The following is a 22,114-nucleotide window of genomic DNA, read 5'->3' as shown; positions in this document are numbered from 1 at the left end:
TATATATATATATATATATATATATACACATACATATTACTTTTGATATAATCTTAACCTACATAAAAAATAAAATAAACCTTTTGTTGATGAAATGGATGATCTATAGCAAAGCACAGATTAGAAATAAAAGAAGGTTTGCTAAGAAGATTAGTACACTCTTGTTTTAGAAGTTGCACTTGAAAATAATCTTTTGCACTTGATTCTGGAGGTTCTCCTGTTGAAAAGTCGATGCACGAGAGTAAAGAGCGCAGCAAATGTCTGTCTGCCTCCAAACCCTTCCACTGCACCAGCTATAATATAATAAAAAAATTTTAAAATAGAGAAACGATATATGAAATATCTATATAAAAATAAACATATTAAACATGACTTCTATGACATTATTATTATATGTTCAATAAAAAAATAAAACATGAAAGATTATTATAAACTTTGAACAAAATAAATATTTCAAAACTTTTATTTTTGTTAAATATATTGAAAAATATATTTGTTAAATTAAATTTTTATTCTTAATAATTTTTCAATAAGAAGAGTTGCAAAATATACAGAGTTTCTTCGTTCGAAATAATACGTTGGAACACATACAAATTACGGAAAGAGGCTAAGTTCAAGATGTATTTCATGCCGCGTGAATATTCAATTGCCAATAATTATAAAATAAATCTATTAATTTGTATGTAAATCCATATTTATTGTTTTTAACAAAATATTTTATTTTAATAATTAAAATTAGATAAAATCTGTAATAATATTCACAAAGCATATTGCGCTGTTTCGAGAACGGCGTGTGATGAATAGAAGGTGGAAGGGGTGGACATAAGAGATGCAGTAGTACAACAGGTTTTTTTTCTACTTACAACTGATATTTCTTGGCAGCTGTCCCGAAAATTTTTCTTATTTAAATTCGCAACCAAATAACTGATTTGTGACAAAGTAAAAGACAACGAGTCCAGGTTCATAGTTCCATGAATACGACCTCGAAAGCTTCAAACGTGTTTGAAGCTTTCTTCGGTATCCACGAATTGCCTCCCCGGATTCTCTCCTCGTTAAAAGCATGAAAACTACATTGGCACAGTCCTGCGACCAACATCGGGATTAATATTTTGAAATACAATTTCAAACCAACGTCATGGCGAGCACAACAAGATAATACTGAAAACGTAACACTACTTCAAGATCACACCATACAACCAGTCACACTCTACTGGTCTCTTTTTCCATCTACTTCGGTAGACTTCTACCTCTACAAGACAACCGGTTGAATATTTCTTTAAATCATCACTAGAGAGCGTTAACATTCAAACCAAAATTATTATTGCATTTTTATATTTTATATTATTAATTTTTACATAGTTATAAAGTACATTTATATATATTTAATTATAAAGAATATGTGAAACCAATGTTTTTATTTTATAATTATATCGATTAAAAAACAACTAAATTTGTTTAAGTCTTTGATTAAATGATTGTGACAAGATGATCAACTTTAATATGATTATTATTTCACTAGTAAATAAATATATTTATTAAAATATTTTCCAAAATAGAAATAAAATTATGAATTTCTGTTTAATTGTATTCGAAAATTAACATTAAATATATTAAAATAAGTAATAATAGCGATCTTGTATTCAATAATATAAATACTATATATGTTATCAAATCATGAAAAAATATTTACTTTATTTTATATTTAAATTTTAAAAAATTTTTTAAAAATATATTATATATTTAAAGGAAAATATTAATAATATGTAATATTTATATATAATATTTTACATAATATATATGTATTTTGATTATTCTATTATTTTTTTTATTTCCATAAAAGATAGGAATTTTTTACTGTAACTTTTTCCAGGCATGTCTTTCATTTGTAAATGAAAGAGAAATTCTCAAAACTCTTAAGATCAATGTACGAGAAAAAGTCGTGATAATACAAATTTCTACTTATAATATAAATTTTCTTATAATTAATATTTGAAAATGGAAATATTTATAAGAAATCAAACATTTGAAAGAAAAAAAATAAAAAAAAAAATGAGGTAAGATTTTTATATAAGTATTTTTAAAAATATAATAAAACGAAATAAAAATATAAATATAACGGAATAGAATATATTATATGATCTATTTTATTTTTATTTAAGTAAGGCAGAAATGCAATTAGCAATAATTAAAAAAAAAAAATGTGATGCTAAAGCTCTTACAATTGTTGAACAACTTTTAGAATCAAAAATTGATTCTCAATGGCTTTTAAGTAATGTAAGTATAATTTTTGATACTTAATTTCAATTAAGTAATTTATTTAATATTTATTTGAAATATTTATGCATTTTTTAGTTAAAATATATTAATAAAAATCATATGGAAGATGTGATTGAAGAAAGAGCCATAATTAAATTATGTGGTTATGTATTATGTGATAATGCATTAAAGATAATAACAGATCAACGATATCACATATCAACAAAGAAAAACAAAGTTTATGATATAACTCGGCGTAAAAATTTTTGTAGTTCATATTGTTATGGAGCTTCTAATTATCTTTTAGAACAAATGCTCACAAGTCCTTTATGGTTAAGAGATAAAGAAGAAATACCAGAATTCCAAATATTATTAACTAAAGATAAATTTAAAAAAAATGTAGTTGGAGATGAAATTTATGTGAAAGATATAAAAATGATATTGAATCCTGAAAACACAGATAAATATATAAAAAACAATAAAAATTGCAGAAAAAATATGCTTTCAAATAAATGTTCAGAATTTAATACATGTAATGAATATATAAATAAAAGTTCTCAAATTAATGAAAATATACAAACAATCAATATCATTAAAAAACCTGTTTTCAAAGAATTTTCAAAAAATTTGAATGAAACATCTAAAGATATAAAAAATATATCCATTGATTCAAAAGATAACAGTATTAAAAACTTTGTAAATAATGATATAGTTAAAAAAATATATAATTCAAAAGATAATGAAATAAATACAATAATTCAAGATACTGAAAATGTAAATAATGATGTTATTTTTTCAAATGAAAATAAAGATTACAATATAAAAAGTGAAAAAAAGGATGAACTGAAATTTGAAACATCAGCAACAGAATACAATACAAATATTATAACACAAGATAGTATTATTGATGATAAAGATCTTATGTATGTGTGTAAACAAAAAATAAAACAAAATAAATATAAAAAATATAAAGAAAATTCTGTTAAAGAAGAACAATCAGATAATAATAAATTTTATAATCTTACAATCCATATTGAACATAATGTAAAGGAATGGATTACTAAAGATACTATTGCTTTATTAACAGGAATAGAAGATATTAAAAATCAATTATTAGAAAATATAATTCAACATGATCGATATTTGCATTTATGTAAAAAATTGAATAAATTACAGATGGAAGATGAAAAAAATGATTGTATAGATTTAACTGCAAATATTTTAAAACCATTACCTCATTTATCTATTCTTCAAGAAGAAGGAAAAAGAATGGAATTAAAAGTAAATAAAATTTAAAAATATTGAAAATTATATTAAAAATATATAGTTTTTGATATAATTATTATTTTTAGGTTCGAGCATTTTATAAAGGAAGTATGATTATAGAAAATCATAAAAATAATATAGAAGTTACTGAACAAGATAATGATTTTACTCCTGTATTACCTTTAATAGATGCACATGCACCTAAAATACTTCGACGTCGAATATTTTTAGATAAACTTAATAAAATGTATGATCTTTTAATATTTTTTATTTATAGATGTATAAATATTAATATTTATTTTACATTTTTTTTTCTTGTTATAGATTACCTGATTTATTTAATGCTTTAACTAAAAATAAATTATCGCAATATGTATACAATAGTGAAAAAAGTACTTTAATTAAAGTTTTAATTAATACATTTTCATTATCTGCTTCAAATGTTATTTTTAAAACAGCCGAATGGATTCTTGTGGGTCTTATTATTGTTAAAATGCAAGTATTGTAATATAATGGTTATAATATTAAAATATATAATTGTTATATAAATTATTAATACTTTGTTATATTTTTTTTAGGTTGAGTATGATAGATCCAGAACTGAAATGTTTATTATCAACCAAACAAGCATTAATGTATATTTCAATGATTTTAATGTCATATAAATTAGATTCAAATTATTTAGAAAGATTAATAATGGAACTAATTAATAATAGAGATTGAGTATATATAATAATAAATATTAATCTTGTAAATTGTTTTGTATTTTGTTATATGTTATATATTGCATATGTTGAAGATATAAATTTTTATATTTATTAATTAATGTAAGTGAAATATAAATGAAAAATATATTTTTTGTATATAATTTATAATTTTGAATAATAATATATAATTTTGAATAATTATTTATATTAGATTTAAAATTATGTAATTTTTTTATTATTTTTTGAATTTATGATTCAATAAAGTATAAAATAAAAACACATTTACAAATTAAATTGTTAAGTTATATTCGTGAATGTACAAAAAGATACACAATATGAAAATTACACAAAATTAAATAATATATTATTGTTATTTGTTATTATAATGAACAAGAAGATGGTGTAGGTACACCAGTAAGAGGAGAAGGTGGACATTCGAGTCCTAATGTATCCATTTGTGCTGTTGTTGTTAATTGATCTTCTGTTGAACGATTTCCAATTTTATCACGTAAAGCTTCGTAAAGATTATGTACTGCTTCATTATGCTTAAATTATAAAAGTCAGTTATAGTATAATAAATATTTAAAATTATTATGATATTAAATTATATTCTTTTCTTAATTAAAATAAATTATATTACCTGACTAGTTGGCTGAAGTGCTTTCATTAATGTATGAAGACGAGTCGGTGGTAATTTTGGATGAATGTACCAAAGTAATTTTAATAAATGTCGAGTAACATTATCTCTACCTAATCCAGCTAGAAAAAATTCATCAAATATAACTGTACAAAATGATTCATTAGAAAATTCATCAGCCATGTTTAATATTAATAAAGATACCTATAAAAAAACAATTTAATACAATTTTATTTAAATTTATCTTATCTTATTAATAATTACATAAGTTTTAAATTTAATTGAAAATTTAATTGAAGCTCACCAAAGTGTGCAAAAAGGGATCTTCAAACGCACGTTGTGCTTGACAATTTGGTAAAGTAGCTAATACTCTCATTAGACCTCTAGCATCACCTCTTCCTTTTCCTACTCCACCACCACCTCCTACATGTAAGGCATAATACATAGATAAAACAGCAGCAACACCTGAAAGTTGTGCATATGCTTGACAAGCATCAGGAGGAGGACCAGAATGTTCTATTATAGCAATTGCACTTTCTCTCTCATCAGGTGGAAGTTTACAATTTAATTGTCTTATTTGATCATCTACCTAAAAAATAAATTGCTATTATTTTATTATATTTATTTAAAATTATTTATTACATTTCATAAACAAGTTTACCATTAAAGACATAAGTGCAGGTAAAAATTTTGTTACAACTTGACTATCCAATTTTGGTTCTTTAAAATCTTGCGAATCAATCATTTGCCAAGCAGATAAACCTAATGCAAGCATTCTGAGTAATAGTACAAGAACTGCATTTTCTCTAGGTAATGCTTCACCATTTATCAAATGAAGTGCAATTTTAATGGCACTACTAGCAAGGAAATTTACTGCATATGGATCACACAATATCATACTTAAATCTCCCAATACTTGTTCTTGACCTCTCTGTAAAAAACTAGATTATTTTACTTTTCTATCAATTAATAAAGAGATACTTATTATTAAATACTATTAATTTTATTATATACCTTAATACTATCCAGAAAACCTTGTAATTCACGGGATCTTTTAATATCAACATTTTTTTCTCTAATACATGCATCAAGACACCAAGTAAATTTATGACATGGATCAACAGAAATAATATCTTGTACCTAAAAATATTAAATATTAAGATATAATATAATATATCAATTTTATATAATATTTATATAAATAATTTAATATTATATATAAGTTAACCTCTAAATCATGTAAGGCCATTAATAATTCTGCTCTTAATGTACAATAATGTATATTTTTTGTACGTAAAAATAAAGTTCTTAAAAATTGTAATACCATATCATATAATTTTACACTATGTCCAATCATATGTGCTAATTTTTGTACCACTTCACCTTGTCTTCTTACCTAAATATATAAATTAAATGTAATTTATAAAATTTAATTTTTGTTAAAAATATTGTAAAATTTAAGATTTCTATATTATAAATATTTATTTTTAATATACCTTTGGAGAAGGCATAAAAAAAAGACTATTTAAATTACGATGATCAAATAGTATCTGTTCTTTTTCAATAATGTATCGGCTAAATAATGGAGAAACTTCATCTCCAAATAAACTTTGATTATCTTTCCAAATTTGACGTTTAACTTCAGTATCTGCATCATTATATAATTCTTTTTCTCGAACAAGTACTCGTAAATATTTATCTTCTATATGTGGTGTATTTCTTAAAATACACATAACAACTGGTCTTAATGCTGTAACTCTTACAGCAGGAAAACTTTTAGATAATAATTCTTTTAATCTTCTGTCTCCTGCTGAACCTTTATCTGCTCTTTCTGTCCCAATTTCATTGATTCGTTTTATTAATTTTTCTCTTAATTCTTCAAGAACTGATGCATGAAAATCTAATCTTCTTACTCCATGAAGATCAAGCAAAGGTAACATAGGTCTTAAAGATGGAAGTAGAATACCATTTTCTAATTGAAATTCTTCAATTGCTTTTAATGGATCTGTACAACTTGTTAAGGCATCTCTTAAAAAACCTTGTCCAGGTATACCAAGATCATCTAAACCATTTCCAATTTCACAATTATTTTTTACAGTATTCATTATTTTGTTTATAGTTAATAATTTTGCACACGTGAATGAAATATATATAAATTTATAATATAATTTTTTAAAAATTATGTTTTATAATATAAAAAATATTATTATCAAATATTCTTCATTTTCAAATAAAATTATTTATTGAATATAATCTTTTGTTTTTTAAATAATTGTGAATTACTGCAAATACTTTTTAAAATAATTTTATAAAATTTGAAATTGTTAATGTAACATTGCATATTACAATATTATAAATTTAGAAATGTTAAATTATATGTATTTCTTTAAATTATTTAAATTCTATATATATGTTTTTTATCTGCACTGTATAATTAATTTATATAATTTCTTCTTAATACATAACATTATATTTAATTTATATATTTATTTAAATCAAATGTAGATTAAGATTGTCGGATAATTCTCTACATCGACTTATGTGTGATATCAATAAAATATTGAAAATCAAAATTGTCACTTTTATGTTCTTGTCTCGGCAACTATTAGGATACTAAAAGCATTGGCGCAAAAATTTTTTTTCGAGAGAATTACATCCACTCCCACTTTTATATCTATATCATGTCGTGTCTAACTAACAATATAATAACGTAACAATATAAATCCTAATTTCATTTATCTACAATATAAAGTTCACTGATTAATGCTGACTATATTAATTCTTTTCTCAACTTCCTGGCTACTAATCTAGAAAGTAGTAGAGAGGGAACTATTGAAATAGAGGAAATGCGTTACTTAACAACGCTATGCATCGACGTTATCTATCTGCTATTTTAGTATATTTTAGTATATGTAGTGCATCATATCATCAACTAGATGGCATCATACTATCGCGTCGTGTTGCTAAGCAACGCATTTCTCCATCTCAATGGTTTCCTTTCTACTATTAATCTCTGTATCTCAATGACGTCATATTTAGATTGCTGTGTGCTGTAAAGAATTCTCTGTCAAGTTTGTAGAGAGAAAGAATACGTATATTTATTCTATCTCTCGAAATATCTATAGATATATATACATGGGTATGTTTATATATAGATAATACAAATGTCAATTCACAATCTGAAGTTCAGATGAATATGTGATATAATATAAAGATTAAAATTATATAAAAATTATATTTAGGTTGCTATTATTATAAATATGATGTGAATAGAAAAGATAGTGAATATAAAAGATAGTAGAATTCTTTATAAGTTTGCAAAATGATCCAATTCAAGAAGAAATAAATTACTTTTAATATATATTCATTTATAAAAAAAACAGCATTTTAGGTTATCATGGCACAATCAACAACTAGTGGAACGTCTTCTCGACGATATATGAGAGAACATGATGTTAATGTACCATCTTCATCACGTTATGTGGATAGTGAATGGGAAACAAAAGAGGTAATACTTTTATCTTTAAGTTAGAAAAATTTATTTTGAAAAATAAATTATTTGTTGAAAAATAATTATTTATTTTTATTTTTATTTGAATTTGATGTATATGAAAATTTAAAAATATTTAAATTTCATTTATTTTTAAACAATAAATATTTGACATAATTACATATTTATTTTAATATGTTATTATAATTACTATTTTATTATTATTATTATTATAAATTAAAATTTATAATAAAATAATTATAATAAAATAGTATTCAATAAATTATTTGCTTAATAATAATATTGTAGGCTTTACGACAAAGAGAACTTGAGGAAGCAAGAGCACGAGCTGCACAGATGGAAAAAACAATGAGATGGTGGTCAGATTGTACTGCAAATTGGCGTGAGAAATGGAGTAAAGTACGTAATGAAAGAAATATGGCAAGAGAAGAAGCAAAAATGCTTAGAGCAAAATTAGAAATTGCTGTAAAAGATGCAAATAGTTATAAACATGAATGTCAGGAACTTGAATTACAAAATGAGCAGTTAAAAAAAGAAATGGAAAAAATACATATGGTATTATTAAAACATGCTGGACAATTTGATCAACAAATTTTTACAGTTTTAGAATCAGATCCACAATTAAGAAATACATTAGATATTAATGAATTATTGAAATTTTATAATAATGTAGAACAGAGTGAAAGTGTAAATTCTCAAAAGGATTTACTTTCTTGTAAAGTTTCACTTGATGAATCTAATGTTTGCTTAGGAAGTCATAATATTTTACCAGATAGAGATATTGAAGAATATGTATTACAAGGTGCAGTGCCAAAGCATGCTGTAGAAATATATAAAGATAGTTCCCTTTATTCATTAGATAAAGATATTGTGAGATTAGTTGATTCTAATTCTACAGAAAATAATTTAGAAAAAAAACAATCTTCATTACAAACATGTACAGATGAATCTTATGTACAAAAAATATTATTGCTTCAACATAAATTGGATGAAGCTACAAAAACTATATCTACAGAAAGAGAGTAAGAATATGAAAAATTATTATTATTCATTAATACAAAACTCTTTACTGATATTCTAAATTTAATAAATAAACTTAATAAATTATTTAAAAATTTTTTAACAGAGAAAAAAATTCATTACATCATGGTATGGAGAAATTAAAAGCAGAAATAATGCAATTAAGAAAACAGTGTGAAGAATTAGAGGAAAGTAAAGCTGAAATTACAAGAGAATTACTTGAATTGAAAGATCGATTTCAAATTGAATTTAGTGATATTCAAGCTGGTATAATTGATGAAGCTTCAAGTAGAGAAGGAATGAATCGTCGTTTGTGTGAACTTAGAGCAGAAGTAAACAAACATACATATTTATGCATTATACACACAATATTTACAATATTCATATATATTTTTATTTATTTATAATTATATAATTTTTTAGTTAGAAAGACTTCAAGCAGAAAATGCAGCCGAATGGGGAAAACGAGAACGTTTAGAAACAGAAAAAATTTCTTTAGAACGTGAAAACAAACAACTTCGTAACGAATTAAATGATTTACAAGAAAGGATAGAATCTCGACGGTCACGTCCTGTTTCCACATCAGATAATGATGCGAGACAATTACAACAAGAATTTTTAGTTAGGAATGTGGTTTGTATTATGTATTTTAAATATAATATTTTAAACATAATAAAAGTATGTAATTGTACTAATTAAATTAATTATTAGACAATATTAAAAAAATCTTTGGAAGAAAAAACAACAGAACTTTCACATGCTATGAGAAGATCAGAACAATATGAAGCAGAAGTAAAAAGAGTTAGAGCAAGAGTAGAAGAATTGAAAAAAGAATTAGCTGCAGTTCAAGATGAAGTAGATGCTGCAACTAACAGTGTTCGTAAATTGCAACGAGCAAATGAAGATCTTTTAGAACAATTAGAATCAGCTAATGTACAATTGGAACATTTTCGAAATAGGTAAATAGCAAAAATATCTATTAATATTCTTAATATATCATATATCCATATTTTTCTAATTAAATTATAGAATTGTTACTGACAATTAATTTGTTATCAGTACTGATTCTTACACAGTTGGTGTAGGAATAGGAGAGACTCTTGAAGAAAAATTATGTACAACTAATAATGGTAAATTAACAAATGGTAAGTTTTGGTATATCTTTTTTTACATATTAATTTAAGAAATATAATAATTATATTTTATAAACATTGTTTCAGAGTTTGAGCAAGCCTAGTATTTAATTATTTTAATAATTATATTAAATTAATTTGACTGATAAATGATAAATGAAATTTGGAATGTGAAAAATAATTTTTTTTTACATTTTCTAAAATACATCAATTGATGTAGCAATATTTTTGAATTATATAAAATCTTATTAAATGTATAAATAGAATAATTAATAACTGAACTTAAATAATGAAAAGTTATTATGTATTTCAGTATTGTATTATTATTTAAATTATATTTTTTCACATTTATATATAATTTTCTTTTATATAGATAATTTTCTTTTTTTTTTTTTATTAATTTTACATATAACTATGTATATAATTTTTTTCTAATTTTTTATAATATAAAAAGATTAATATTTTTATAAAATATTTTTTGTAAATATTTGAAATTTTTTTTTATTTGTAAATTCACATTCCAATGTATTATGTTTTAAATATTATTACTTTATGTATATAAATAATGTATATAATTTAAATCATAAATGTAATTTCAAATTTTGCCTCTTACCTAAAGACTGGTGAAGTTAGATAATGGAAGATTATATGTATTGTCTATGATACCTGATATTTATACTTATTATTTTTGTGTTAACAAATAAGGTCTAAAAAATCGTAAATGTATGTATATCTATATTATGTAGAAAATACTTTAAAAAACTGTTTAAATTTATATTTGATTGTAATGAATTTAGAAAAAAATGTATTCAATATATATTTATTGATTGATATATAATTCATATCTAAAAACAAATAGAAAATAGAATCTTTTATTTGTTTAATATATGTTTTATTGATAAAAAAGTATAAATATTAAAAATTGATGTAACATTAAATTTTTATAATATACTCTCAATACAAGTACCTCAATAAAAAATGATATGTAATATGTGTATATGTAAAAGAAATAGTAAGAATATGATTACATTCATAAGATATATGAATGATCATAAATATTGATGCAAAGATAAACAAGAAGAATAATAAAAAAATATTTCTAATATTAATAAAATATAAAATAATCTATAAATAAAATTAAGTTTTTGTAAATAATATAAAAATTTTCAAAGTTAATGATCATTATTGACCTAACATTTCATAGGTGTACCATCAGGATATGTTGGCATTTTTGGCTTGCAAATTTTTGTTCTACCATTAGAACCATACACAATATTACAAGAGAATGTAAAATATCCACAAGTTGAACTTTTAGTATAATAACGATGTTCATATTTTCTCTGTGAATTTTTATCATCCATTTTACCAGCTACACTATTTGTAATTGTATAATAACTTGGTTTTATTGATATATTAGGAGTAACTTTTGTATATTCTGTAGAAGTTTGATGTTTTTGATTTTGTTTAGATGAATTATGACTTTCTATTAATTTTTCATGATTAGTTTTAAGAGATCTGATTTCTGAAATAGGTGATTTAATTTTATAAATCACATTTGATTCCTTTGGAATTAAAGAAACTGTTTGAGATTGAGATTTTCCATTGCCATGAGCAATAGTTTCACTACCAGCTATAGATGTTACTCTACCACGAAAACCTGGTGGTATAGTATATCCTGATAATGATTGTCCAGGTTGAAGTATATTTCCAACTTGTGCTGTATTTGTATTTTGTTTCATATGAAAATTGTATTGATTTTTAGATGCAACTTTTATTGCTTGTGATTGATGATTACTATTATTTTGTTCTGCAGTATAAATTTGTGAAATTTTTGGACTTGAAGTTGGTATTGGTGAGATATTATAATCTTCACCATCATATTCTTCTTCATAATCATCATATATTGTATCATCTATTTGTGATTTTTCAGTAGATTGATTTGGTTTGCTTACAATGTTTGGTGAACTAACATTTGTTAAATTAATAATAACTTTTCTTTGAGAACTAGAACTAGTTTGCAAACTTTGAAGTTTGTCTTGATTATATTTGTAATCTGTATTTAATGATATATTTGATATTTTACTATTATTTTTTGATACAATTTGTCCATAAGATGGTTTAAATGATTTAAATAATTCAGTATTTGTAAGATTAAAATTAAATGGTTTTCTAGAAGCTGCTGCACCAGATCCTGATCCTGCTTGTGCAGCACCAGTATAAGTAATTCCATATTGAAAAGATCCTTCAAGTTGAGATTGAGATTGCCCTGTATATGTTCCACTTTGAGCGGAAGCTGTTCCACCTCCGTGAAACGGTTTTAAATATTTTTCAATTTTTTCATCTGTTTTAAGATATGGTTGGAAACCAATTTGAGCTTGACTTGAAGTACTTCCTTCACCGTTTGCTTGAGCATCCGCCATTCCACCTTTTGAACTTGCTTGTACTTGAGAATTTGTACCATGATTCCAACCACTGCTTTGTGCATTTGTTGTTGTAGCACCTAATTCTGAATTTAATTGTACTTGTGCTTGACTTTTTCCATAACCACCATGTGCTTGAGCATTACTTACAGCACCTTCTTTATCACCATTAATTTCTGTTTGTGCACTTTTATTCATATCAGTACTACCAGCTTGAGCTGAGAATGATCCAGAACCGCTATAAGTACCTGTTACTTGAGATTGAGCTGTACCTTGTCCAAATTTTCCTTGAGCAGATGCACTTGCTTGAGTTCCTAAATCTGTTTGTTTTACGGAACTAGATGCTTGAGAATTAGAATTATCATTTTCTATATGTAAACCAGTATTAGATTGTTGATAATATTGAGGAACTTCTTTAATATTCGATAACGATTCTCCAGTTAATGGATATTGTATAGGATATTGTTTAATACCTTGTTTTTCATTTGGATATTGTTCTATATTTTGTCTATTATCAATTTGACCTATAGTTAAAATTCCTCTATTATCATGCCATATCCTAGGATATTGCTCTTGCATTGAATAACCTGGTATTACTTGACTATTGGGATATTTTCCTGCTTCAGGAGATTGAATTCTTACAATGCCATGGGGATAAGAAATTCCTGATTGATCAGTTTTAATTTTTCGATCAGATCCTTGAAGTCTACCATCAGCACTAATTTTTGTTTGATCACCTATTATAAAATGTCCTGTAGTTTTTGGAATAATATCTCCAGAATAAGTAGCTTCATCACTTGGAACTGTAATAGAAATTTCTAATATAATATCTCTATTTGTCTTATTTGTTTTTTCTCAATAATAAATTTATAAATATAAATTTTTTATTTGATTTTGCAATCATAAAATAGTATCATGAAATAAATACCTCTAATATCTGTAGTTCCACGTGCAGTATGACCAGGTAAAGTTCCTAATGAACCAATATTATGATATATATTCCGTTCTATTTTATTATCTCTATTAATAAAGTAAAATTTTTTACCAAAGAATTGTTTTGAAGGTATTTGTCCAATGGGATAAATTTTGGCATCTGCAATTGCTTTTGAATTTGTTATAATTTGACTATGACCATCATTAGCTACAGTGCTAGGTATACTACCAGCTATACTGTCACTAGTTGTAGTACTAGGTGCAATTCTATCACCAACACTAGGGTAAGTAATACCATCATCAATTGTAGCATCAGATAAACCTTGAGGATAAACATCACCTCCAATTGTAGATCCAGGTATATTTCTATAAGCTGTTGCATCTCTAGCTATAGTACTAGATATACCACTAGGATAAATTACACCACTATTAATAATAGTACTAGGTTTCACATTTCCACGATAAATTACACCTCTATCAGTTGTAGTATCAGATATATCATTAGGATATACTACACTAGTTATAGTACCAGGTATAGGATCTTTAGAATAAGCTATGTCACCAGTAATACCAGCTATATCTTTGCGATAAGTTGCATCACCGTTAGTTGCAGTACTAAGTATATTTCCAGGATAAACTGCACTATTACTAGTTGTAATACCAGGTATACTTCCAGGATGTGCTACATTATCTCTAGCTGTAGTACTAGATATATCTCCAACATAAGCTATACTACTACCAATAGCAGTATGAGGTATACTTCCAGGATAAGTTAAATGAGTATCAATTGTAGTACCAGGTACTTCTTGAGGATAAACTATGTTACCACCAATTGTAGTACCAAGCACACTTCCAGGATAAACTATGTCAACAGTTTTAATATTAGATAAATCTCCAAGATAAACTATATTATTACCAATTGGAATACTAGATATACCTCTAGGATAAGCTATATCACCAACAGTTTTAGTACTAGATATACTTCCAGGATGAGTTACATCATCACCTGTTATAATATCAGATACACCTACAGGATAAGTTATACTTCCACCTTCAGGATAAATTGTTCTACTACTTGTTGTACCACCTACATTACCAGGATAGGTTGTCACACCATTAGTACCATGTATATTGTTAAAGTAAGGTATATGACCTCTAGCAGATATTCTATCAGAATAAATAGTGCTTATTCCTGGAATAATTTTACTAGGATGAACAATAATATTCTTTGATTGTTTGATTGCTGAAATAATTTCAATAATTAATGTTTGTATTTTATTTATTCATATAAAAGTATCTGAAATCTATATTATAATAATATAATAATAATAAAAAATCAGTAAAAATTAATATATACCTGGAATTTGAACATATCTGTCTGGAGCATTTTCATCAGAATATTTTTGACAATCTTCACATCCAATATTACCTAATGACATACTTTGTGCTTGACCCATACCATATTTTCCGCCTAAAGATATTTTATTTAAATATTTTATTTTATATTTAATTCATAATATAATACTAAGTAATAGTAAAAACATTTTCAAGTACTTACTAACAACCGCGCGTGAAGATTGTTGAGTAGCTTCAGCTTCAGCTTTGCCTTCTTCTTTATTATTATTACCAATATTTAAATACTGAGATTGCGTTTGTCCTTGAAATTTGCCTGGAGATTTTTGTATTTGACGACGTAAACGATTTTTTTTAAATTTCTTATTAAATTTTTGTTTTTTTTCAAATACAACTTGTCTTTTGGCACGTTTTATCAAAGATGGTTGAAATAAATATTTTTCATAAGAAAGTGAATTAAAATAGTGAATATTTGTTGGATCTAATATAGATGCAGTTCTTTCTATTAAAATAATTTTACGTTTATTACAAAAATCAACTATTCTTTCTCCTGCAAGTTGCCATGCCTATAAAAAATAATTATTTATTTTATAATAATAATTTAGTAAAATAATAATGAAAAATAAATATTACCTTTAATTTTGTTAAAAATTCATTCGAAATATAAAAAGTTTTATATCCTTGTTTGATTTTATTTTCTGAAAGTTCCTCTTTATCTTTAAATTTCTCTATATAACATTTATTTTCTTTTTTATCTTTATATGCTTTAAAATGCTATAAAAAATAAAAATCATCAATTATGATTAATTTGATCAACTGAGAGATCTAATGAAAAATTGGTATATGCCATATTTTCATAAGAGATTTTCAAAGGAAACAAATTGATGATAGCTTTATGTTTATAAAAGATATTGCACGTATTTATATTTTTTTATTATTGTTATTTTTTTTAGAATGTCATATATGATTCTATTTATTAATGTACATGATAGTATATTGAAAAACTTTTATATTATGTATATTTTATTAATCATAAATGAATACATAAATGATAAAAAAAACAGAAATTAATATATATGTTATATACTTGTTTTCCACTAGATCTCTTAATTTCAAAAGTAGAATATTTATTACCGTTTTGTAATCAGTAAATGTCCATTGTTTATTTATTGCGAATTTATGAGTATTCGATATTTCAAAGTCATCATATACGGAACGATCGAAACGTCTTTTTTCCTATGAATGAATCTTGTTAATAATTGAAATGAAAAAAGTTTATAAAAAAAATATAAAAATAATGTTATATTAATATGTTAATAATATAAATAATTACAACAGATTTTATTATACATACAAAAATAGTTACAATTTTTAAATATATTTGAATATTAATTTTCCTAAATATTTTTTATTAAATTTTTTCTTAACAAATATAAATAAATAAAAATAATATAAAAGAAAATTAATCTAATAAAGAAATTAATAGATTGTGCTATTTTTTATCAATTTATCTTATGAACTTTGATCTCCAAACCTGTCTTTCAAATAATTATTAATATTTAATTTCTATTAATTCTACTAATTTCTTATGAATTACATTGCTTTTAATATAAAATTGAAAAATAAAGTTCATTATGTTTATTTAAATAAATGATATATTATCAGTTGATTAAGTTTAAATATTAATGTAATTTTTATCGATAAAATATATTAATTTATTAATAAATCAAAAACAAATAAATATAAATTAAATCAATAAATAGTTCTTCTTTCTAAAAATATTTTCTAAGGATGCTTTGAAATGATTCATTTATGAAAGACAAATATTAAATAAAAAAAAGAAAAACAATGAATGGTAACTTACGTAATATCTTGAAAGTACTGTTCCCGAAAAGAAAATTAAAATGATAAAAATTAGTCGCATAGCTTTAGTTTAGTTCGATCTCTTCTTTGTGACTGTTAGCTTCTATTTGATGATAATCCTATTAGATTGGTCGTCGAAACTATGCTACCAAACACTTCTTTTCATTTCTTCTATGACTTACTTATGCTCGATCTTGCAAAGAGATCAAGAACTATGAGGATTTGGATTAAAGTGAAGAAGGGGAATCAGTTTGATAGGGGAAATTCTAAGAAACGCCGGTATGTAAATGCGTCTGCAGTCTCATAAGCATTATAAGCATATATTATCTTATGTCGTCTCATGATGTTCAGATCTCCTTATCATCACGTTTTCATGAACATTTACATAAAACATTTACAAAATTTATGTTTATATAAAAATTGCATTAGTAAAATAATAAAAGCAATGATAGATTGAAAGAAAAAACAATAGAATACAAAATAATAATAGAATATAAAATAAAATTAGTATATATGCATTTTTATCTAATTTTCTCTGAAAAAGAACTTTTGAATTAAATCCAAATTTTTTTTATTTTAAAAAATTATTTATATTCCTATAATTTAATTAAAATCATCAATATCAAAAAGTAATATACATAGAATTTGTTTTATTTTTAATATTTGTGATTAATTTAACAGTATTATTTTAAGATGATTTCTTTTTTTTTTTTTTTGATTATTATATTAAATTATATAGAATTGCAAAGATGATATTTTGATTTACGCAAAATGATTCCGGATAAGAATAATCTATTTCACCATACTATTTTCACAGCTTTACTTTCAAAGACGCAAATATCTTTTTAATCGTACAAGATATCGTCTAAAGTCAATTTATGTGACCATTATCGACTGACGAAGATAGATGTATTCCCCTTCGTTGCCCTAATTATAAACTCCAATCCATTTGGTAAATACAGCAAGTCGTTGTTTGTTCTATTCCGATGCATTATTAAACTATCGCATAGCATAGTTCATCAATAATATAAAAAAATTTGATGAATAAAAGAAAAATGAATTTAAGATGAAATATTTTTTGTAAATTTGTATATAAAATTACAATTAATTTTTTGATTACATTATAATAACATATATAATGATAAATCAAATGGATGTAACTGATATCAAAAATAGAAAATAGATAATATATTTATTACAAAAATAATTGGATTTTTCTTTATTATAGATATTTTTCTTTAGATTATGGAATAGAGATCTAATGCATTTTTGTGTCACATAGTCCAGGGACCATGTAACCCCATTACTTTTTCATGTCATATAAAACATCGATTCAAATTGGAAGGAGATACTTATTGAGATAAAACAAGTTATAATTAAATATAGTAATATATAAATTTTAATATATTAATTTGTTTTTGACATAAGAAATATAATTTATTTTCTAAAATTTTTACATTTTCTATCTAAAAATCTTTTATATCTGATATCTGAATATTCAATTACAATTCAAAATCTATTTTAAGAATCGAAGATAGGATAAGTATTTGGATATTCAGATAATTACAACTTTTTCAATAAATGTTCAGATATCTAAATTGAAACATTTAAATCTGATTCACGTATTCAATATTCAAATATTAAATAAACTACATTAAAACTATATTATTTTAATATAGAATATCTATATTATTATTAATCATCGTTATAAATTATTATTTATAAATAATAAATTTTAGAAAAAAATACATTGTAAAACTGAGAATATAATATTTATCATTGAAGATTGACATATCATATATTTATAATATAATATAATATATATTTATAATTTTGAAATGATGAAAGTATGTTTAATTCACATTCTGTATTCCGTTTGTTATATAAAAAGAAAGCAAATAATAAGAGAAGAAAAGACTAAATTCGATTAAAATTCGAAAATTAATGCCACAAAGAAGAATGCCATGAACGCATAAAAAAAAAAAAACAGAAAATAATAGGAAAAAGGATAGAAATAAGATAAGAATTGACTATCAGCACCATCTCTTGAGTATCAAAAAACATTTAGTCAAAAAGCATAGAATAAAACAAATTAAGAATTGAGAATTAACATCATCTCTTGGTTGGTTTTAAAAAGATGATTTTTTAAAAAAATATCTTTAATATTTAAGAGATAATGTTGAAAATTCTTAATCTATTCTTATTCTATTCTTTTTCTATTATTTTTTGTCTTTTTTTATATATTTCATTTACATTCTACAGATGGCGCTGATTTCTGAATTTTTATTCTATTTGTGTCAAATTTATATGCTCAAGCACAATTGCAATATTTAGTTATTTGTGAAAAAAAAGTTTTGGAAAATGGATTAGTGAAACGACGAATATTAATCGGATAATCTATCGATATAAAAGTTCTATTTCTTTTTTTTTCATTTTAATAGATAATATTTGCACAATTTATAAAAAAATTGGTAAAATGTTTACTTAGGCACTCCAATGTACAAATGGTTCGTGACATACAGAAAACAATAATACATTATAGCTATACTAACTATTAGATCATTTGTTATATTTTAAATATATTCTAAATACTAATATATAACGTAGGGAATGCTATTTACAACGTATGATTTTAAAGAACTATACAATCTAATATTACATTTTGGGATGTATATAATATAATGTTCTATATTTGATATTAATGACTAGGATATGCATACTTGTGTATGCTTTTCATTTCAGGTTATAAAACATATGTTTTAATGTATGAATTTACTGTGAAAAATGGATGAACTATATCATTACATCATATAACCGCTGCCATTCAATTATTTGTGCAACCGTCGTTTTGTAAGTTTTTATTTTAAGTTAAAAATAAAATAATATGTATAATAATATAAATTAATATGAACATGGAGTTATAATTATGAAAAATTAGAAAATGATTAATGGAAAATATGTATGAATTATTTCATGAATATATATTACAAAAAAGTTCAATAGTTGCACTTAGAATAGCAAAACGGGTTGGACTAGTTTACACTCAGATCATTATCGATTATCGATAACAGATCAAAAACAAAAAAAAATTATTAATTATTATATAATACCATCAAGGCGCTACTAGGCTGCATATGGCCATTAGTTTCGTTTACGAAAGTTCGAATCACAGACGATACGCGTTCGTATTTAAAAACGCAATTAATGTATTACATTATAAAACTATTTTCTTAAATATACATTTGCAGCAAAATGTGATTTCCAAAATTACATTTATCCACATTATTTGCTGTTTTTTACATCTTAATTGCTATTCAGTACTTTTTTCATTTAAATTTTAATAGTTTTTTTAAATTTAAATTTAACTATTATAGTATACAATATTTAGAATAAACGCGTAACAGAAATTTTATACAGAGTACTGTAAAATTATAGAAGTTTAAAAATTTCTTCTTATATGAACTAATCAAAAAAAATAGTTATATTTTTTTACATTATTTCACGATTATGTGAATGTTTATAATCCTATTTGTTGGTAATTTACACTTTAGTATATGTTAGTTTCAAGCCTGAAGGAATTTATAGCTGCCTGGAAGAGCTTGGAAAACTGATACGATTAATACTAAGGTAAGTAATATGCATATAGGCACTGCAATTCACGTTAAATCAATAAATTATTTTTTTTTCCTAATGCAACGCATGATATGTCTTTAAAAAACTGTAACTACGTACAACTATTTAAGGCACAACACTAGGAATTGGTAATTTTCTCTCACAATTTTATCATTAATATGACTATGTGCTATATGGTCCCTAATTAGGAAGGTGCATGGAATAACATTCATGATTTCTATCTATAGTATTTGTTATGTCAAATTTTTTTTCAAAAATTGATTCTACATTCAACTATAAAAAATGGATACTCATTGCAGAAAGATTCCATCAAGTAAATATAATAAAATTTTAAATGTTTCTTGTTAAAACTTAACAAACTTATCTCAATATTGATAGGAATGACACTAGTTGTTATTAAGTAATTACGTCTTTATGTTTCTACGAAGCAACAATTTAATTATTCATTTTTGGATGGTAATTCTTTCATATTTATGAAATTATATTCGGTCTCAATAATTTACTGATCCGTAAGTATAAAATAATCTTTGGTGTATCTGTATCTGTATATGATAATATTGCCATTATTTTATAAAAATACTTGCCATAATTTTTGTTCTATTGTTTTGAACGAAGATATTTCTATTCTTCGATATTTTATCTATGCAATAGCTAAGTTAAGTGTCATTGTCGTTGGTTGGGAAAATGCGGAAGACCTCGTAGGATCGGAAAAATCGTAATTATTGGAAGAAGTTTGGCTATCATTGTTGAAGCGACTGAGATGTTCCGGATTAGGAGATATGACGGATGTTCTAATGACCATTCTTGATACACATTCTGGATTCTTCGTTACATTATCAGATATTTTTCTTTCGCGTTCTTCACTTGGAGTTTTCTCTCTGTAAGAACGTTTCAATGGTGGAGGTGATGTAGATGCATCGGGAACTCTAGTGTGCCTAATAATCGCAGAAAACGCCGAAGATGAATTTCTTTGATCACGATTGAGACCTAGGCGAGGAACAATAACGCTTGTAGGAGATGCCGTAACACACGATGTTGTTTGTAATCTGCTCAAAGAAGATGGTAATGGTGCACAAGATTTTGGTGATGATGATGCTATTTTTTGATCATTTCCATCGATTTTATCCGTGGATGATCGATGATGGGCCCTCATACACGATGATTCTTCATGCTTATATAGATATGATTTCAGAGCAAATGCTTTACCGCAACGACTGCATACATGTGGCTTAGTGTTCGAGTGCGTTTGTATATGAGCACGTAAATTTGACTTGTCGGCAAATGCTTTATTACAGATTGTACATTTAAATGGTTTCTCACCTAGTATAAAAAAAAAAAATCATTAGAATTATATTTAGCGACAAAAATAATTACATTTAATA

The 22,114-nt window shown here is 24.3% G+C and overlaps 6 protein-coding genes and 1 long non-coding RNA gene across 14 annotated transcripts in view; 3 read left to right on the top strand and 4 right to left on the bottom strand.

Moving 5' to 3' along the window:
• Nucleotides 1-1,275, bottom strand: part of LOC102681998 (CCR4-NOT transcription complex subunit 1) — a 9,436-nt gene extending 8,161 nt beyond the window's left edge. For 2 of the 3 annotated variants that reach the window (XM_031511942.1, XM_031511943.1), the window contains exons 1-2: nt 864-1,275; nt 63-293 (exon numbers count right to left, since the gene is read on the bottom strand). In XM_031511942.1, the coding sequence (XP_031367802.1) occupies nt 63-293; nt 864-965 (333 nt within the window). In that variant the 5' untranslated portion in view covers nt 966-1,275. The remainder of the gene's footprint in view (nt 1-62; nt 294-863) is intronic. The other variant, XM_006618650.2, reaches the window with a different exon arrangement.
• Nucleotides 1,276-1,980: 705 nt separating this feature from the next.
• LOC102681514 (putative RNA polymerase II subunit B1 CTD phosphatase RPAP2) lies at nt 1,981-4,833 on the top strand. The gene is made up of 6 exons (XM_006618646.2): nt 1,981-2,054; nt 2,160-2,274; nt 2,353-3,537; nt 3,609-3,769; nt 3,847-4,017; nt 4,101-4,833. Exons 1-6 carry the CDS (start codon nt 1,996-1,998, stop codon nt 4,243-4,245), a joined length of 1,836 nt encoding a protein of 611 aa, XP_006618709.2. The 5' UTR covers nt 1,981-1,995; the 3' UTR covers nt 4,246-4,833.
• LOC102681641 (negative elongation factor B) lies at nt 4,511-7,022 on the bottom strand. Its single transcript, XM_006618647.2, has 7 exons — nt 6,363-7,022; nt 6,095-6,262; nt 5,881-6,006; nt 5,528-5,797; nt 5,171-5,455; nt 4,870-5,070; nt 4,511-4,774 (listed from the first exon to the last, which is right to left on the bottom strand). The coding sequence occupies exons 1-7, from the start codon at nt 6,969-6,971 to the stop codon at nt 4,610-4,612; spliced, it is 1,824 nt and encodes a 607-aa protein (XP_006618710.1). The 5' UTR covers nt 6,972-7,022; the 3' UTR covers nt 4,511-4,609.
• Nucleotides 7,023-7,848: 826 nt separating this feature from the next.
• LOC102681213 (coiled-coil domain-containing protein 102A) lies at nt 7,849-10,663 on the top strand. 3 transcript variants are annotated; one of them, XM_006618643.2, is made up of 8 exons: nt 7,849-8,005; nt 8,250-8,374; nt 8,666-9,399; nt 9,504-9,729; nt 9,821-10,030; nt 10,109-10,356; nt 10,457-10,542; nt 10,618-10,663. In XM_006618643.2, exons 2-8 carry the CDS (start codon nt 8,264-8,266, stop codon nt 10,632-10,634), a joined length of 1,632 nt encoding a protein of 543 aa, XP_006618706.1. In that variant the 5' UTR covers nt 7,849-8,005; nt 8,250-8,263; the 3' UTR covers nt 10,635-10,663. The 3 variants fall into 3 exon arrangements, with proteins under 3 accessions (XP_006618706.1, XP_006618708.1, XP_006618707.1); XM_006618644.2 differs by having other exon boundaries at nt 7,858-8,005; nt 8,258-8,374; XM_006618645.2 differs by lacking the exon at nt 10,618-10,663 and having other exon boundaries at nt 10,427-10,502.
• A 737-nt stretch (nt 10,664-11,400) lies between these two features.
• Nucleotides 11,401-17,372, bottom strand: LOC102680301. 3 transcript variants are annotated; one of them, XM_006618639.2, is made up of 10 exons: nt 17,101-17,372; nt 16,371-16,472; nt 15,870-16,010; nt 15,442-15,802; nt 15,241-15,354; nt 14,821-15,126; nt 14,705-14,745; nt 13,996-14,440; nt 13,879-13,923; nt 11,401-13,768 (listed from the first exon to the last, which is right to left on the bottom strand). In XM_006618639.2, the coding sequence occupies exons 1-10, from the start codon at nt 17,158-17,160 to the stop codon at nt 11,721-11,723; spliced, it is 3,663 nt and encodes a 1,220-aa protein (XP_006618702.1). In that variant the 5' UTR covers nt 17,161-17,372; the 3' UTR covers nt 11,401-11,720. The 3 variants fall into 3 exon arrangements, with proteins under 3 accessions (XP_006618702.1, XP_006618701.1, XP_006618700.1); XM_006618638.2 differs by having other exon boundaries at nt 13,996-14,205; nt 14,464-14,745; nt 17,101-17,370; XM_006618637.2 differs by having other exon boundaries at nt 13,996-14,745; nt 17,101-17,370.
• A 2,009-nt stretch (nt 17,373-19,381) lies between these two features.
• LOC116185992 lies at nt 19,382-20,182 on the top strand. Its single transcript, XR_004150903.1, has 2 exons — nt 19,382-19,510; nt 19,842-20,182. It is a non-coding gene; the product is annotated as an uncharacterized LOC116185992 (long non-coding RNA).
• A 777-nt stretch (nt 20,183-20,959) lies between these two features.
• Nucleotides 20,960-22,114, bottom strand: part of LOC102680627 (zinc finger and SCAN domain-containing protein 2-like) — a 4,258-nt gene continuing 3,103 nt past the window's right edge. For both annotated transcript variants that reach the window (XM_006618642.2, XM_006618640.2), the window contains exon 4: nt 20,960-22,052. In XM_006618642.2, the coding sequence (XP_006618705.1) occupies nt 21,373-22,052 (680 nt within the window). In that variant the 3' untranslated portion in view covers nt 20,960-21,372. The remainder of the gene's footprint in view (nt 22,053-22,114) is intronic.

This window comes from Apis dorsata, unplaced genomic scaffold, assembly GCF_000469605.1.
Source record: "Apis dorsata unplaced genomic scaffold, Apis dorsata 1.3 scaffold_365, whole genome shotgun sequence".
NCBI classification, from domain to species: domain Eukaryota; kingdom Metazoa; phylum Arthropoda; class Insecta; order Hymenoptera; family Apidae; genus Apis; species Apis dorsata.
This window is presented reverse-complemented; position numbering and strand designations above follow the sequence as displayed.